The sequence below is a fragment of the Brienomyrus brachyistius genome, chromosome 1 (genome assembly GCF_023856365.1).
Source record: "Brienomyrus brachyistius isolate T26 chromosome 1, BBRACH_0.4, whole genome shotgun sequence".
Lineage (NCBI taxonomy): Eukaryota > Metazoa > Chordata > Actinopteri > Osteoglossiformes > Mormyridae > Brienomyrus > Brienomyrus brachyistius.
In genome coordinates this window covers 29869565-29886682 of record NC_064533.1, presented here as the reverse complement: position 1 = coordinate 29886682, position 17118 = coordinate 29869565, and the positions used below count along the sequence as shown (strand labels likewise).

At 44.0% G+C, this 17118-nt stretch overlaps 1 protein-coding gene across 1 annotated transcript in view; it reads left to right on the top strand.

The window, feature by feature from the left end:
- Positions 1-14273, top strand: part of LOC125744651 (filamin-C-like) — a 28372-nt gene extending 14099 nt beyond the window's left edge. Inside the window, exons 17-47 of the mRNA XM_049016696.1 lie at positions 60-150; positions 396-565; positions 708-825; positions 1029-1291; positions 1722-2319; positions 2482-2655; positions 3629-3791; positions 4521-4681; positions 4766-4933; positions 5017-5140; positions 5263-5419; positions 5636-5825; positions 5938-5961; positions 6066-6313; positions 6476-6575; positions 6675-6815; positions 7021-7149; positions 7238-7411; positions 8191-8352; positions 8474-8677; positions 8789-8941; positions 9064-9186; positions 9649-9891; positions 10174-10452; positions 10557-10694; positions 11242-11357; positions 11619-11751; positions 11923-12099; positions 12279-12497; positions 12627-12824; positions 13450-14273. Coding sequence (XP_048872653.1) covers positions 60-150; positions 396-565; positions 708-825; positions 1029-1291; positions 1722-2319; positions 2482-2655; positions 3629-3791; positions 4521-4681; positions 4766-4933; positions 5017-5140; positions 5263-5419; positions 5636-5825; positions 5938-5961; positions 6066-6313; positions 6476-6575; positions 6675-6815; positions 7021-7149; positions 7238-7411; positions 8191-8352; positions 8474-8677; positions 8789-8941; positions 9064-9186; positions 9649-9891; positions 10174-10452; positions 10557-10694; positions 11242-11357; positions 11619-11751; positions 11923-12099; positions 12279-12497; positions 12627-12824; positions 13450-13637 — 5526 coding nt within the window. The 3' untranslated portion in view covers positions 13638-14273. The remainder of the gene's footprint in view (positions 1-59; positions 151-395; positions 566-707; positions 826-1028; positions 1292-1721; positions 2320-2481; positions 2656-3628; positions 3792-4520; positions 4682-4765; positions 4934-5016; positions 5141-5262; positions 5420-5635; positions 5826-5937; positions 5962-6065; positions 6314-6475; positions 6576-6674; positions 6816-7020; positions 7150-7237; positions 7412-8190; positions 8353-8473; positions 8678-8788; positions 8942-9063; positions 9187-9648; positions 9892-10173; positions 10453-10556; positions 10695-11241; positions 11358-11618; positions 11752-11922; positions 12100-12278; positions 12498-12626; positions 12825-13449) is intronic.
- Positions 14274-17118: the final 2845 nt, after the last annotated feature.

Sequence of the window (17118 nt, the reverse complement as noted above, 5' to 3'; positions counted from 1 at the left end):
TTCCAAATAGAATAATGAAACTAAGTCCTATTATGTATTTATGCCAATCCCGTCTATAGGAAATCCCCATCAGCCCATTCCATGTTAAGGTACAGCCATCTCATGATGCTGCCAAGGTGAGGGCAGAGGGCCCTGGGCTTAACAAGACAGGTGAGATCTGGTTTAGGAACATTTCATTGGGGGTTTCTTAGCATCTCTGCCGCTATATATGCTTGGCCTGGCACAGAATTTTTAGCTACTGTATCAACACAAAAATAAATTCAAGCACACAAAAAGGTTGATAAACAAAGCTATTAGTGAAGCCAATATAAGGCCAATATGGCTCTGATATGGAAAGCAAAGAGAAACCCCTGGTCTACAGGACAGACGGGCTGATGGAAGCTTGTGTGTTGTAGGTGTGGAAGTGGGCACGCCCACTCATTTCACAGTTTTCACCAAGGGGGCGGGTAAGGCTAAACTGGATGTCCAGTTTGATGGAGCCATCAAGGGACAGGCGGTGCAAGACTTTGAGATCATCGATAATCATGACTACACCTACACTGTCAAATATACTGCTGTGCAGCAGGTATGTCCACTGCTATGCATCTGTTATTGTCTTTTTTAGGTTAGCTTTTTTATGGAAAGGGGACCACTCAGTCTGTTAGAGAACTGCTTACTGAATGACAAATAGAATTAGCTCTTTATTTCCGCACCTGCTTTATTTGCAGGGAAACATGACTATCTCCATCACCTATGGAAATGATCCGGTTCCAAAAAGCCCGTTTACCATCACCGTAGGTTCTCCTCTAGACCTTGGCCAAGTTCAGGTTCAAGGCCTTAACAAAAGTTAGTAGCCCGCTTTCAATGATTATTCCTCTATAACCTAACTATGCGTGTAATTTCCTGCTTTTTGATTTAATCAAATTCTCAGTGAAATTTTAAATCATCTAATGGTGTTATTTTAAGTTTGCTCTTTTAGTAGAATTTGCATTCGTAAATTAACCCTACTGGAGCAAGTTTAAAATAGCCTGTCTCTTTGCAATCGACAGAAGTAGAGGTTGGGAAGGATCAGGAGTTTGTGGTCAACACTCGGGGTGCTGGTGGAAAAGGCAAAGTGGATGTCAAGATCACATCACCCTCTAAGCGGCCAATCCCATGCAAAGTTCAGCCTGACATGACAAACAGTGCATACTCTGTGCATTATATCCCCCCTGAAGAAGGCCCCTACAAAGTGGATGTTTCCTATGATGGAAACCCAGTTCCTGGAAGTCCCTTCACTGTGGAAGGTGTTATACCCCCTGATCCTTCCAAGGCAAGTAAAATACAGCAATTCACTCTCTTAGAATACATCTACATTTATTGATTTAGCATACATGTTTGTCCACAAAAACGTACATGGCAGAAAGATGCATTATAAACCTGTACTATATGCAACACAAAACATCCATCCATCCATCTTTTAGCCACTTATTCTGGTTTGGGGGTGGGGAATACAAAACATTTACTGTATTTACGTTGTTTTATATAATGCAGTCTTAGTCATCCATGTGTGTGATCATGGCGCAGTTTCTGCTCATAGTATAGTCAGCCAGATATAGCAGGGTAATGTGGATGAAGAGGACAATTACGATCAATGGATCTTTCTTGGCCCTCTGCATCAATAATATAAGTTTCATGAAAACTGAATATCATCAGATCTGTTTGAGTTGTTGAACTCATCATATGTTGTTCTTAATCTATAGGTACATGCATATGGACCAGGTCTAAAAGGAGGTGTTGTAGGAAAGCCAGCTCCATTTACCATAGATACTAAGGGGGCCGGCACAGGTGGACTAGGCGTGACTGTGGAGGGGCCATGTGAGGCCAAAATTGAGTGCCAGGACAACGGTGATGGCTCTTGCTCTGTATCCTACCTACCTACTGAGCCAGGCGAGTATGCTATCAACGTCTTGTACGCTGATACTCACATCCCTGGCTCACCCTTCAAGGCCCTGGTCCAGCCAGCTTTTGACCCCAGCAAAGTCACAGCTAGTGGGCCAGGTCTGGAGCGGGGCAAGGCCAGCGAGGTAGGCACCTTCACCGTGGACTGCTCCAAGGCTGGAAATGCTGAGCTGACCATTGAGATTGTCTCCGAATCGGGGGCCAAAGCTGAGGTACACATTCAAAACAACAGTAACGGAACCTACTCCGTCACCTACACCCCACCCTTCCCGGGCGCGTACACCATCACCATCAAATACGGTGGACACAACGTGCCCAAGTTCCCTGCCCACCTGCAGGTGGCACCTGCCATTGATACCAGTGGAGTCAAGGTTTACGGACCAGGGGTGGAACCCAGAGGTAATTAATTACTCCTAACAGAGCTCTCTAACAATGTAACAATAGATAACAATACTTAACAATGTATAAAGACAGTGACATTGTGTGGCACTGTGATTTCCCATCGTTCTCCATTCTGCCGTAAACAGGAGTCTTATTCTTGACGCATGTCACTAATTACAGGGGTCCTTCGAGAAGTAACCACGCACTTCATTGTTGATGCTCGTGGTCTGACAAAGACTGGGGGCAATCATGTGAAGGCAAGGATAATCAACCCGTCAGGGGCAAACACCAATATCTATATTACCGACAAGGAGGATGGTACTTACAGAGTGGAGTACACTGCATATGAAGATGGTAAGTGCTGTTAACATCACATCAGATTTACATAATTTGCAGTTTAATTTAACCAGATGCAATTGCAATTAAATCTAAGACAAATATAAAAAAAGATGAGCAGGACTCAAAAATATCTTAATGTTCATGCTTCTGCTGTAGCTAGTGAACAAGTCTCACTCCTTGTATTAGAGAAACGATTCAGTGCTTTCACAGTAACCCTAAAAATCACAAAATAGTGATATATATATTTTTTTACTTTTCCGCCATATTGAAAAGGAGGCATTTAATACTGAAAGAAGCAAGTCTGATTCTAAACATTATGTCAGTAGCTTTACAGAGAAGTTACCCTGGGTTCCCTTTAGTTTGGCTAAGTGATCTGGAAGGCTTCAAACTCTCCCTTGTGTGTTGCTGCTTTTATAGAGTTGCGTTTTATTTAATAACAGCACCCACATGGATCATTAGAGTGCCTCTGCTCCTTGTTGAAGGGGGGCAGGGCCTGAAACTGTTCAGGTTTCATTGTCTGCAATGCTTCTGCCATATAGGGACAAGTGTTAGAACAGAGGGACATGCAAGTGCAGTCTTTATGGGGGCCTGTATAAATAGCTGTTACATCAAAGCAGAAGCTTGTGGATCGGAGCCAGACTTTGGCACCATGTCACTGACAGGGAGCTGCCTGGAACAGACTCTCAGTAACAACATAACAGTAGCCTGTTATGGCTGTCGTGGACATGTCCCGAAGATTCTGGGGAAGGAGGAATTATCCATTTTACAGTTTTGCTTATTCATTTTTTTTACTGCTCTTTGTTTGGGAATAATGCTGCAAAGTTTACATTACAGATAAAGTCTGAATGAGGACATTTAGCATTTTTTCCCTGTGTTGGGAAATCTTGTATAAAACCACAAGAAATTAACCAATAGCCAAATGTATAATTCTGATTCAGGGAGATCTACGTATTTAGAAAATCCACAGATTGATTTGTCCTTCACCTAGGTTTGCACCTGATTGAGGTCCTATATGATGACGTCGCCATTCCCAACAGCCCCTTCAGGGTGCAGGTCTCTGAAGGCTGTGACCCCAGCCATGTGCGTGCCTATGGCCCCGGGCTAGAGCAGGGATTGGTCAACAAGGTCAACTGCTTCACTGTGGAAACTAGGTGCGTGTTGGACATGGTCATGATGGGTTGGGTTCCATGAGTGGTAAGGGGATTTACTACCAAACACATAAACAAACTGTTATATAAATATTTAGTCTAGAAAGGGGGGGGGAGACTGTAGTGTTCCCCACTATGCCACTGTAGTAAACCCCAGTACAATTTGTTCAAAAGATATATCATTTCATACAGAAAATGTGAACATGAAAACTCAGCTTTGTAGCTCTAAGATTTATTCATGCTGTCAATCATGAATCTTGGTTAAGCCGTTACCAGCGGTTTTGCTAATGCAGTGCTTAACACTGTTACCTCACACCTCTCAGACCAGGTTTCAAGTCTCCATCCTGGCTCTGTATCTAAGTGTGGAGTTTGCATGTTCTCCATGTGTTATTGTGGGGGTTCTCCAGTTTCCCCCCCACAATCCAATAACATGCTAAGGTGAATTGAAGTTGCCGATTGGTATGTTGGTGCTCCATTAGGGCTTATTGGCTGCCTTGCACCTGTAGCTTCTGGGAAAAGGTCCAGACTGCTGTGACCAGGGTAGGAGATGTAGAATATGGATGGATGGATGCATGCATGGATATTTTATTTGTGTCTTCCTCATTCCAATATGGCAGATACCTTTTATCCTGCTTTTTATATTTGCACAGGAGAGATAGATTGAAGAGTTTTGAAGACCTACTCTTTTTGCTTTCATTGAATATTGGGGCTGCTATTTCCTCTTCTCCTCAGAGGCGCTGGGACTGGGGGTCTGGGGCTGGCTATTGAAGGGCCCTCTGAAGCAAAGATGTCCTGCAAAGACAACAAGGATGGCAGCTGCAGTGTGGAGTACCTTCCCTCTGCACCTGGGGACTATGATATCAACATCTCTTTTGGAGGCCACCCTATCCCAGGTACTATCTTTATGCAATTATAGACCAGTCAATAAAGCAGGCTTGTAATCCATAGGATAGTGAATAGCCATCTCCATCTTACAGGCAGCCCCTTTCGTGTGCCTATCAAGGCACCTGTGGACCCGAGTAAGGTGAAGTGCTCTGGGCCTGGCTTGGGGAGTGGGGTTCGGGCTCGGGTTCCACAGACCTTTACTGTGGATACCAGCAAAGCAGGTGTGGCCCCCCTCCAGGTCCAGCTTCTTGGGCCTACAGGTAAGAAGACATGTACAGTGTATGAACACAAACATACAGGCAGTTTTGAACAGTGAGATTCCAAACTGGTCTTTATCCTTCAGGGACCATGGAGCCTGTCAGCATCAATAACAATGGTGATGGCACACACACAGTGAGGTACACCCCCGTTCACGATGGTCCTTACACCGCGTCTGTCAAATATGCCGAACAGCAAGTCCCCCGTAGGTGAGGAGCACACATACGTTCTCTGATGAAATAGTCAGGGCAATTACAGAGTGCTTAGTAAATATAACAACAATTAATACAACTTGCAATACATTATTCTAACCTCCACAATCTCTCCACAGTCCCTTCCAGGTAAAAGTGTTGCCCACCCATGATGCCAGTAAGGTCCAGGCCAGTGGCCCTGGCCTTGATTCCTCTGGTGTGCCAGCCAGCCTGCCTGTGGAGTTTACTATTGATGCCCGACATGCAGGCGAGGGCCTTCTCACAGTGCACATCGTGGTGAGAAAAGCGTCTTGCTCGTTTAGTAGAGAAAAGTGAAATGACTTATATAGCAATATGATCCATATAGCAGTAGCGCGCACAACAGGATGTTCTGCACATCCTTTTAAAATGATGATGTCCGTACACATACCTAAGATTATAGTGATACATATAAACTCGTACATGTCTGACATTAAATCAGGATAAAATAACATAAAATAAGCTAATCACCAGGACCCAGAGGGGAAGCCAACCAAGGCCAACATCCGGAACAACAGAGATGGAACCTACACTGTGTCCTATGTGCCTGCAATGACTGGCCCGTACACAATTACCATCAAGTACGGTGGGGATGAGATACCTTATTCACCCTACCACATCAACGCTGTGCCAACTGGTGACGCTAGCAAGTGTGTAGTCAGGGGTAAGCCATCTCGGATAAACTGCATGCAAAAAGTTAGAAATTGTAAACTATATTATCACACTACAACATTTTCTGAAGAACATCTAGTGAATTATTTTTGTTTTATCTGCAGTATCTATTGGCGGACATGGACTGGGTGAGTGGATGACCTTAAAGCAGTCTAAAAGCAGAAGTATATCATTGTCTTGTCGATTTTGAAAGAGGAGAACAGGTAACATACTGCATTTCATTCATTTTTAGGCACTGGTCTTGGCTCCACGATTGTTTTACGGGATGAGACAGTCATCACTGTGGATGCAAAGGCTGCGGGGAAGGGCAAGGTCACCTGTAAAGTGTCAGCTCCTGATGGTACAGAGCTAGACATGGATGTGGTGGAGAACTCAGATGGCACCTTTGACATATACTACACGGCCCCTGAGCCAGGCAAATATGTCATCACCATCCGCTTTGGAGGGCAGCTCATCCCCAACAGCCCCTTTAATGTGGTGGTAAGCTTTTCCTGACCAAGTGCACGAGGACCATATGTTTGAAGTAGGCATGCTGCAAATGTAGGCATTGACCATTGCGTAGATCATTTGATGAGTATCCATCTTCCTGTGATGCCCTACTCTAAGCAGTGCTGTTTGTAAATAAGTTCTTCCTTTATTTAGGCCACAGATAAGCCCATTGCTCCAGTTGGCAGCATGGAGCCAAGGCTCCGTCCCTTCAACCTGCTTATTCCATTCACTGCACAGAAGGGCGAAGTCACAGGTGAGCTCCTGGAGATAAGGAAGAGCCGTAGCCGACTTCATCTTATGCGTGACTCTGAACGGCCGAGGCATGGAATAAACATTAATATGTACTTTTTAGGGGAGGTGCGCATGCCTTCAGGGAAAACGGCTGCCCCTCACATTATAGACAATAAGGACGGGACATTGACAGTACGCTACTCTCCCACTGAGAAAGGTCTGCATGAGATGGACCTCAAATACGATGGCATCCACATTCCAGGTAAAGACCCACAGCGGAATATTTGGCAGTAAAGAGTTGCATTAATTTGTTGTGAAGAACTGAGTACATGAGTATTTTTAGATGGTATACCATTTAACTTCCTATACTTTCCTGTATACACATTATACTCTGTTAGCCAGTTCTTCTGTTTGTAAGATGCTTAAATAGCAGGATCAGTTAAATTTGGGGTTCCTGGTCTCCTCAGGCAGTCCACTGCAGTTCTATGTGGATGCCATCAGCTGCAGTTATGTGACGGCCCATGGACCAGGTCTGAGTCACGGCATAACAAACAAGCCTGCAGTCTTCACTATTATCACTAAGGATGCCGGGCAAGGTACTTCTCATTCTGCCGTACTGAAAACAGCCCTTTTCTCGTGATCAATAATGCTTCATTGGTACAAGTGTGTGGCCTCTCCTTTCAGGTGGTCTGTCACTGGCTGTGGAGGGCCCATCTAAAGCAGAGATCACCTGCAAAGATAACAAGGATGGCACATGCAGTGTGTCCTACCTCCCAACTGCTCCCGGAGACTACACAATCATCGTGAAGTTCGATAATAAGCACATACCAGGGAGTCCCTTTACCGCCAAGATCACAGGTGTGACAGTTTGCCATTAGGAGGCAGGCTCATCGCAAATTTGGTAGCTAGTTATGTTCATCCACATTCATCCTCAGCAAATGTGGTTCCTATCACCTCATTTATATAATCTGCATAAAAACCACAATAAACTGGTTCAATAGTCTAGGCTGTAAATGTTAAAAATATCCTTGTGCATGAAGTAGCAAATACTAATCACAAATGTTTGTTTCTTATTTTGAAATATTCTTAAAGGACATGCTTACCCCACGAATCAAGGCTGACTTCATTTTGTATAATCTTTTTTTAATTAATTTTCTATGCTTATTATTTGCATATTTTTCATTTTCTGACCTATAAAAATCTTCGGTGACATGGTAACCTAAATATATTTGCCCTCAGCTGTTATATTCAGCTACTTTTCGTGCTTTATGCTTATTTAAGATTTCTAAACAGTGCATTTACTTTTCACGTATTACTTTTCTTATGATAAATATTCAAATACTTAATGTTGTATGTTTGTATCTTAATTTGCTGAACATCTATTCATATGAGGTGCCAGGTTTTAATTCTGCTGATGCATAGTCAGTTGTCTGCAAACGTCTTACAGAAAATGATCAAAAAGGAGATATTTGTACTTGTATTCAATACAAATTTTGCCACTAACCTCACTCAAGCAGGCTGTTCAGGAATTCAGGAATTTTTTAAGTGATAAGAATTTTTGATACACAAGTTCAATTTAAGGTAGTTAAGACAATGCTCGGTGTTAATTACTCATATGTCTATATCTCATTTTGCAGCTGATGATTCCTTAAGAACATCTCAGTTGAATGTTGGTACAACAACAGATGTGTCTCTGAAGATCACAGAGACTGACCTGAGCTCACTGACAGCCAGTATCAGAGCTCCATCTGGGAGTGAGGAACCCTGTCTGTTGAAAAGGCTGCCCAATCGCCACATTGGTGAGCCTCTCGCAAGGCTTCAACTCTGTACAATTGATCAATTTCAATGTTTCGCCATCAGGATTTTAGTCTGTGGAAGCAATTTGAGTTGGTGCTTCTCTGAAAAGCTTTTCTCTTGCAGGGATTTCGTTCACACCCAAAGAAGTAGGTGAACATGTGGTGAGTGTGAAGAAAGCTGGCAAGCATGTGAATAACAGCCCTTTCAAGATCGTGGTGGGCCAGTCAGAAATTGGGGACGCCAGCCGAGTCAAGGTGTTCGGCAAGGGCTTACTGGAGGGTCGCACATTTCAAGTATCTGAGTTCTTCGTGGACACAAGGAATGCAGGTTAGGGGGTGGTTCAGATTTATTTAGTAATAATCATAAAAGAACAATGTTTTTGAGGGACTGCTTATTGAATCATCTTTTAATCATCCCATCTCCGCATGGCTTGTCTAGGTTATGGAGGTCTAGGGCTGTCAATTGAAGGTCCAAGTAAAGTTGATATCAACTGTGAGGATTCAGAAGATGGGACATGCAAAGTGACCTACTGTCCCACAGAGCCGGGTAACTACATCATCAACATCAAGTTCGCTGACCAGCATGTCCCAGGTAAACCACACCACCGGTGCAGCATGGAAGCTGCCCTACCTAATGCAGTGCCTGTAAGCGAGGATGGCTCAGATATTAGGAACCCCTACAGCCAACACTGACAACATCTGCCTCCTTTGCAGGAAGTCCTTTCACAGTGAGGGTTACTGGAGAAGGCCGCATGAAGGAGAGTATCACCCGGAAGAGACAGGCATCTTCCATTGCCTCTGTGGGCACCACCTGTGACCTCAACCTCAAAATTCCAGGTGTGACTCTTTGCACTCTTCAAATGGTCATTCATAGGACAGAACACAGTAGCTATCTTCAAAAAACTAACCGGCATGACCCAGGGCATAGGTCTCATATTAATATTGGGTTGGACGGGTATATCGGGGTCAAACATGTGACATTACATTGCATTATTGGTACCTGCCGGAGCAAGAGTTTAGATTAAACCATTTTAACCGTTTTGGCATCGGAGGTTACAGGTTCTATGGGTGAAAACTATCAAAAAAAAATGTAATTATGTGACGAGATATATTAATCCTATGCGTTTTTTGTAAACCAATCATTATATTATATATGATATTATTGAGGGGGATGATCCCCTCCCCCCATCTCAACACTGGGGGGGGATGTGTCCCCCGAACCCCCAAAAATCTACATCTATGAATGTGACCTGGTTTTGTGTAGTGCTGTAAATGCCCTTTGTCCCTTCTGCTTCTCAGGGAATTGGTTCCAAATGGTGTCAGCTCAGGAGCGATTAACACGATCTATCATGCGCAGCAGCCATTCATATATGCGTACAGAGCGCACACAGGTCAGCCAGATACGTGGCGGAGAAACCCACCGGGAAGTCCATGTGGAAGAGAGCACACAGGTTGGGGGGGACCCCTTCCGCAACATCTTTGGGGGATTCCTGAGTCGAGACAGCTTGGGCTCCTTTAGCGGGATGCCTCTCAGACAAGAAGGTATGTGTGAGCACCATCCAGTTGGCCGGAATTTATAATACAAAAAGCTGTGTAGTTGAAAGAGAGGAAATTAGACAACCGAGGAAATTACTTGTGGCAACTTAATGTGATCTTTTAGGCATTCACCACACATTTCCATGTGAACTCATGTGAATGGGTTTAAAATAGCATTGTAATAAATAAAGAATCAACCATGGTAGATTTTATCTGTAAATTCAGGGGGGAGATATGCTGTACAGTTTCTTCCTTGAGAGTGTGTTTCAGCAGCCTGCCTGCTTTCAGCTATCTCGCTTGAAGCTGGCACCCAGGAGATGACTGCCCAGGTGACCAGCCCTAGTGGCAAAATGGAGACCACAGAGATTGTGGAGGGGGAGGACAGCACCTACAGTGTGCGATTCGTGCCTCAGGAAATGGGCCCCCACACTGTCAGCGTCAAGTACAGAGGCCAGCACGTCCCTGGGAGCCCCTTCCAGTTCACGGTGGGGCCCCTGGGGGAGGGTGGAGCCCACAAGGTTCGAGCAGGCGGCCCTGGGCTTGAAAGGGGTGTGGCAGGTGTCCCAGGTTAGTTTTTCTGAAATTTCTGTGAAAGTGATTTTAAAACTTCCCAGGCGCCAAATCTTTCCCGTGAAACAACTGATCATGTGATCAAGTAACATTCTCTGCAGCGGAATTCAGCATCTGGACTCGGGAGGCTGGAGCAGGGGGGCTATCCATCGCTATGGAGGGTCCCAGCAAGGCAGAACTCTCTTTTGAGGACAGGAAGGATGGGTCATGCGGAGTCATCTACATTGTCCAGGAGTCAGGTTGGATGTTCCTGTAAACACCTTGAAGCAGCCAATAATGTAATAATGTGCCAATAATGTAATAAATTTCTCAGTTCTTAATGTAATGAAAGTTGATAATGTAATAACTTATAAGTTATTGCATTATCTCCAAAAGGTTATTACAATATTGTTTCAGCAAATGTATTACATTATTGGTCAGTTTTTACATTATCGACTTTCATATTACTTATATTCATTACAACTTATTATGTTACTGGAAGTTATTACATTATTGGTAGTTATTACATTACTGGCTGCTACACACTCACTGCACCCACCTGCTGAGATGACACACCTTTAGCAATGAGAAAGTTTACTGGCAGATCATTAGTGCAACAAAACCTCTTCAGAGTTTAGGACACTAGAGTGTTGTAGTAGTGCTTGTGCCACATGCCATGAAAATAAAAAGAATCCAATATTTTCACCCTGGGATATTTACTGGAACTGAATTACTGTTACCTTGTTAACTGAGATATTGCGCTGAAATCCATACATTAGCATTGTGTTTGCGGTTGTCTTTCTGCAGGTGATTATGAGCTGTCAATCAGGTTTAATGATGAACACATACCTGACAGCCCCTTCATCATTCCGGTCGCTAAACTGTCAGATGATGCTCGACGGCTCACAGTGACCAGCCTTCAGGTGGGCCCAGCCACACTGAGCCAGGCACAGCTGCTGTTCCCCAGACATAATATCCTGGTCTTTCCCACCCCTTTGGGGTCCCACATTGAAGCTCTTTCATGAGCTTCATCTTGAGTAACCCCCTTTCATTATAATCTCATTTCCTTTCTCTTCTTCTTTGTCCCGACCCTCACTATAATTTTCTCTTTCCTGTCACTGGCCATGACTTTCTTTCCGCCAGTTCGTTTCTCAGGTCCTGAATCATCCCCAATGTCGTTTCAGGAGAAGGGCCTGAAGGTGAACCAGGAAGCCTGCTTTGCAGTGCAGCGAAATGGAGCACGGGGTGTTGTTGATGCCAAGGTGCACAGGCCATCTGGGACGGTGCAGGAGTGTTATATCAATGAGCTGGACGGTGGTAAGGGAGTACAACTCATGAATGAAATTAGAGATGAAATGAGAGCAAACTTTGTTGTGATACTTTTTTTTCAGGAAATTAAGTCATATAGCTGAAGGTCTTTCACCTTAAACTGTTTTGATGTTTTTCCTGTCAGAGTCAAAGAAAGTTTCCTTCTCTTGGTTTCCGCAGACAAGACTGCAATCCGCTTCATTCCGAGGGAGACTGGTGTTCATGCCATTGATGTAAAATTTAATGGGAGCCACATCCCTGGCAGCCCTTTCAAAGTCCATATCGGGGAGCTGGAACAGGCTGGTGACCCAGGGATGGTTTCTGCATTTGGAGCTGGTCTAGAAGGCGGCACTACAGGTATGACTATGGCCATCAAGTGTGTTTTTATTGTGCTGATTCTGTGTGACATAATCTGTGCTCTCTTATATTAACTTGCTCAGATTAAATATATTCATTTTCAGCACGTAGTATGTGTTGCATTTATTGGACGGCACACTGATTGTCATCTCATATCTCCTGTTGCCCCCTCCCCACAGGAGTGCCCTCTAAGTTTATTGTGAATACATGTAATGCGGGATCGGGGGCCCTGTCTATCTCCATCGACGGACCCTCCAAGGTGAAGCTTGACTGCTGCGAGTGTCCTGAAGGATACGTAGTCACTTACACACCCATGGCACCGGGGAACTATCTCATCTCCATCAAATATGGCGGGCCACAGCACATCGTCGGCAGTCCATTCAAAGCTAAAGTCACAGGTGCAATACCATTTTGCGGTTTCACCATGTCCCTAGATGTGGTGCTTCTCCAGTGTGTATGAGGGATAGTGAAACAAGGCTCTGCAGTGTAGTTTGGAAATTACATTCTTTCTCTGTCTTGTCCATTAGGTGTCCGTCTGTCTGGGGGACACAGTCTTCATGAAACTTCATCTGTTCACGTGCAAACGGTCACCAAAATGGGTAGTGCCTACAGCACCCTGTCCAAATTCTCATCAGATGCAAGCAAGGTGGTGTGCCAAGGCGCAGGGCTCTCCAAAGCTTTTGTGGGACAGAAGAACACCTTCAGTGTAGACTGCAGCAGAGCAGGTGAGCGAGCATATACACTCACGTGTGAATACTCAGGCACACTCAGACCAGGGTTCGAATGACACTGGCTTTCACGGGAGCCCCATTTTCCGGCGTGCACCACCACTTCCCAGCCATATACACGTGCACACATATAAGTGCACGGCAGTGCGGTCAATAACAGGGTTACTGCAAAAAACATTCTACTATTACTACTGCAGGCGGATAATACTGTCAATAACATTTCATATAGGCACAAAAACAGCAACATCAGAATCATGCAAGAAGTTTAGTAAACTTAATCAGAGCAAACAAAAATCAAAATCACAAAGCAGAAGGACACAGGTAACAGAATTGTGTTAATTAGTGGAGACAGATGTTTGGAAAATGGAATGTAATGGACAAATAAACACATAAAATTGACATATTTTTACTATTATGTCAGTAACCTTGTCAGGGGAGGCTTTCAAGGGAGATCGTGTTCTTTTCGTCGTTAGCTCCCCTGTAATTCAAATCATGAACCAGACAGACACAAACACACTAGAAACATTAACATTAACCACTGGCAGGTGGGACAGCATTAAAATGCAAAACAAACTCAAACACAGTCTCTGTTCCTCAGTGACAGTAGTATGTTTTCTTCTAGGCACGAACATGTTGATGGTGGGCGTTCATGGACCCAAGGCTCCATGCGAGGAGGTGTATGTCAAGCATATGGGTAACAAGTTATACAATGTCACCTACACAGTCAGAGAGAAAGGAGACTACATCCTTATTGTCAAGTGGGGAGATGAAAATGTGCAAGCGAGCCCCTTCCAAGTCACTGTGCCCTAGAACACATCGTCTTTGAGGAATGCACTACAACATGCATCAATTCTTAATCTCTCCTGATGATACACTGATTTTATATTTAAAGTATTGGAGCTGGTTTTGTGTTATTTTTTTGAGCATGATTAGTGTCTGCTTAGAGACATAACAAAGACTTCCTTTGGAAGATCAGCACTTTAGCTTTTCTTTATTCATTTTTTAATTCAAATATGCAAACCATTTCATAAAGCTTTAAGTTAGTATAATAGCTTTTAGTGGTTTTTATAGTTTTCATTTTAATAAATCATCCATTTCTTGTATTTAATAACCTCCTCAAGATTACTATAACACATGACATTTTCATTGAAAATTGAAGGCACACATTGCCTTTTACAGTTATGTCACTGTCACATTGATATTAAGATTTTCTTATGACAGATTTCTTCGGACTTCAGAGGGAAAATGATCAAAGAAAAAACACTGAAACATTGATTGATTGATTGATTGATCTTATTCGTGAGTGTTTTAGAAATCAGAAGTTAACAGTACTCTGAAGTTTTATCATTTTATCGTTTTGTATGTACTTAAATGGAAACCTAATACTTTGTTCTAATAACCTTTTGTTTGGAAAGAAAGCAAATATAATAAAGATAATAAAGCTAATTTACCAAAAGAAATAATTGTCTGTAATGATCAAATGTACTGTTGAAGACATTAAGAGGTGATGCTTGATCTAAGTGAATCAGTCACGCGGCTTCATTTTTAAATGGCTGATTGGCGGTGATGGAAAAACATGTTCATTCAAAAGATTCAGAATTTCCCATTTTACCCAGAGGATTTGCATACATGTGTTTTTCAGATGTGTGCTAGCTTCCCTACCTTCCTAAAACTGCTTCCGTAACATGAATATGTAACAGACACTTAACATGACTGAACAAGCCATCCATTAGACTACCTGCTGTGGAAATTGCACATCATGAATGCAGATTCAGAAACTATCACAGTTTTTACTGCAGAAATTCAGTTGCAGAACAGTACTGTTTACAGAATGCTGAAGTGCCAGCTATTTCGATCAGAAAACAACAATGTAGTTCTATATGTACTTATACCACGGCACTGTCGAAGTCTCAAATCTGAGGGGTGTTGATTGATTTTCTAAAACCGCACACATGATGCCGGCCAGGTGAATCACAGTAGTAAATCAATGCATAATTCAAATCTTTAATTCTACCCACTGATAATGAGCAGAAACTATAAAAGCAAAGAAGTTGTTACATATATCAAAAGTGCTTCAGACTGAGGACCAGGGGCCTGTATTACAAAGCAGGATTAATGATACAGGTCCCAGAACCTGTGGTCAGTATTTAGATTCCAGAATTATTTACTGATGTAATACACTTGTAGTCCAGTCATAGTGTACAGTGTGGGAGTGTGTAAGTGTGACCCAGGTGGGTTAAAAGGGACAGAGCCACTATCACGGCATAGTGCAGGAGAAAAAAAGGTGATAATCGATGACCGATGGCTCCAGGAAAATGGGTGTTTATTAATGCAACTGACAACGTTGGGGAAGGTACAAAATAAAGAGACTGCAAGGGGTCAAAACAAAATGGGAGAAATAAAAACTTAACAAAAGGAACCATAAAGCAAATACACTGGGGAACTGGGCAACAGAACAGAGCAGAGCAACAAACACACAGTAACTAAACACAATGATTGATTAACGAACAAAGTGAGGGGAGGCATTTAAATACACAAAGAATACCAGGGCAAACAAAGGACGGGTATAAATTGTAATTAAATGAACCAATCAAAGGAAACAGAACAATGAGTCACAGATGGAACAATTAACAAGCACAAAACTAGGGAATTCTACAAACACTGACTAGGAAACACTAACCCTCTGCACATAGAATTGCTACGCTAGGATAATTAACCTGGAAGCAAAACACAACCAGCGACGCCTGCTGGCCAAATAGGAAGAGACACAAAGGGTAGTGTCGGACGGCACTAACCCTAATAGTTGAAGAAGTTTAACAACCAGGTGAGGGATGTATGATTGATGCTCAGCTAGAAGCAGTATCCACAGGTAAGGGTGGAACTGGCAACAGGCTTGGACAACAGCCAAGAGTTTGCTGTAGGTCATGCAGCAGTTGCACTTGGGCTGGCTCAGTGTCTGGCTGAAGTAAGCTAACACCCTTTCGCGCTGAGGCCACACCTGTAACAACACTACGCCGAGCCCATGGTTGTTGGCATCCATGTCCAGGCCAGAGGCACTCGAAGGTGGGGGGCATAGTCCTCGGTCCATTCAATGGAACGCCCCTTTCCGGCAAGGCGGTGCAGCCATTTAGTGGTTCTGGCAAAGTTCTCCAAGAATCAACGATAATAAGATGCAAGACCCTTTTGAATGACAGTGAACACAACACACGTTGTTAAAATCAAGAGCGCAGGTGAGCAGATTGCCCAGGTATATGACACACTGACGGGGGGGGGGGTTGCCAGAACACCTGGGGGCGAGTTTGCTGGAGTCTGCTGTTGTGCCCGTCTGCTACCGCTCGCTGGCATCAGAATGTTGGCCAACCTCACCTCCTGGTCAGTGGTCTGGCCCCTTCATCAGCGTGCACGAGCCAATCACTGACTCAGGTTTGGCCTCTATTGCTTCCCACCCCCGGCAGGGCCGACTCTTCTGTACCTGGGAGGATTCCCAGGCATCAATGTTGTAATGTATTTGATTCTCTTGTGCACTTCCGGTTTGCTCTGACCACTGAGGCCTGTAGACACATGGGGTGTTACTAAGATGAATAGTTCAGAAGCATCACAGCTTCCACCACTGTGCTTACTCAATAAAGAGTGTAGCTAGAGTGGTGTCTGGAAATGCTGGGGGCTTACTGGGGGGGCGAAGGCTCCATCACGACACAGCTTGCTTTGATTCTTTAATTGGGGCTCCTGGAGTTGCAGGTGCAGCTTAGTGAAAGGCGTCCTAGCGTGACTCGTGGTCAACGTGTGGCTGCTGACAGAGACAAGATCTCTCAACCATCTCTGCCACTGCCAAGGGATCAGCCAGCAGCTGGAAATGTTGGTGAAGCCACTCTGGAATGAATGCCTTGCCAATGGCATGGAGAGCTAGCTCTTTTTGCATAGCATGGGGTAACCCCATCATGCATAACTGTAGAGATCAGTAGCAAAATCACCCAGTATCTCTCTCACCTGCCTCTGTCAAATTGCCAGCTTCTCCCTCACTGCCTCTACTGACAGCTGCCGGTGGAAACAGTGCTCCAGTGCTGCACCCAGAGCATCATAGTCCCCCTGCTCATCTGAGCTGAACCTGGGGAGGACCTGGAGCATTTTCCCCTGCATCTTCAATGCCAGATGGACCGCATGTGGAGGACCAGCTGTTTTGGGAGAAGTATGGTATTCATAGCCTGGGTCTTTATTAAGCTAGTATCCGAAAAAATTCATTATAGAGTCTTAAAGCACTTATGTAAGTCGCTCTGGCTAAGAGCGTCTGCCA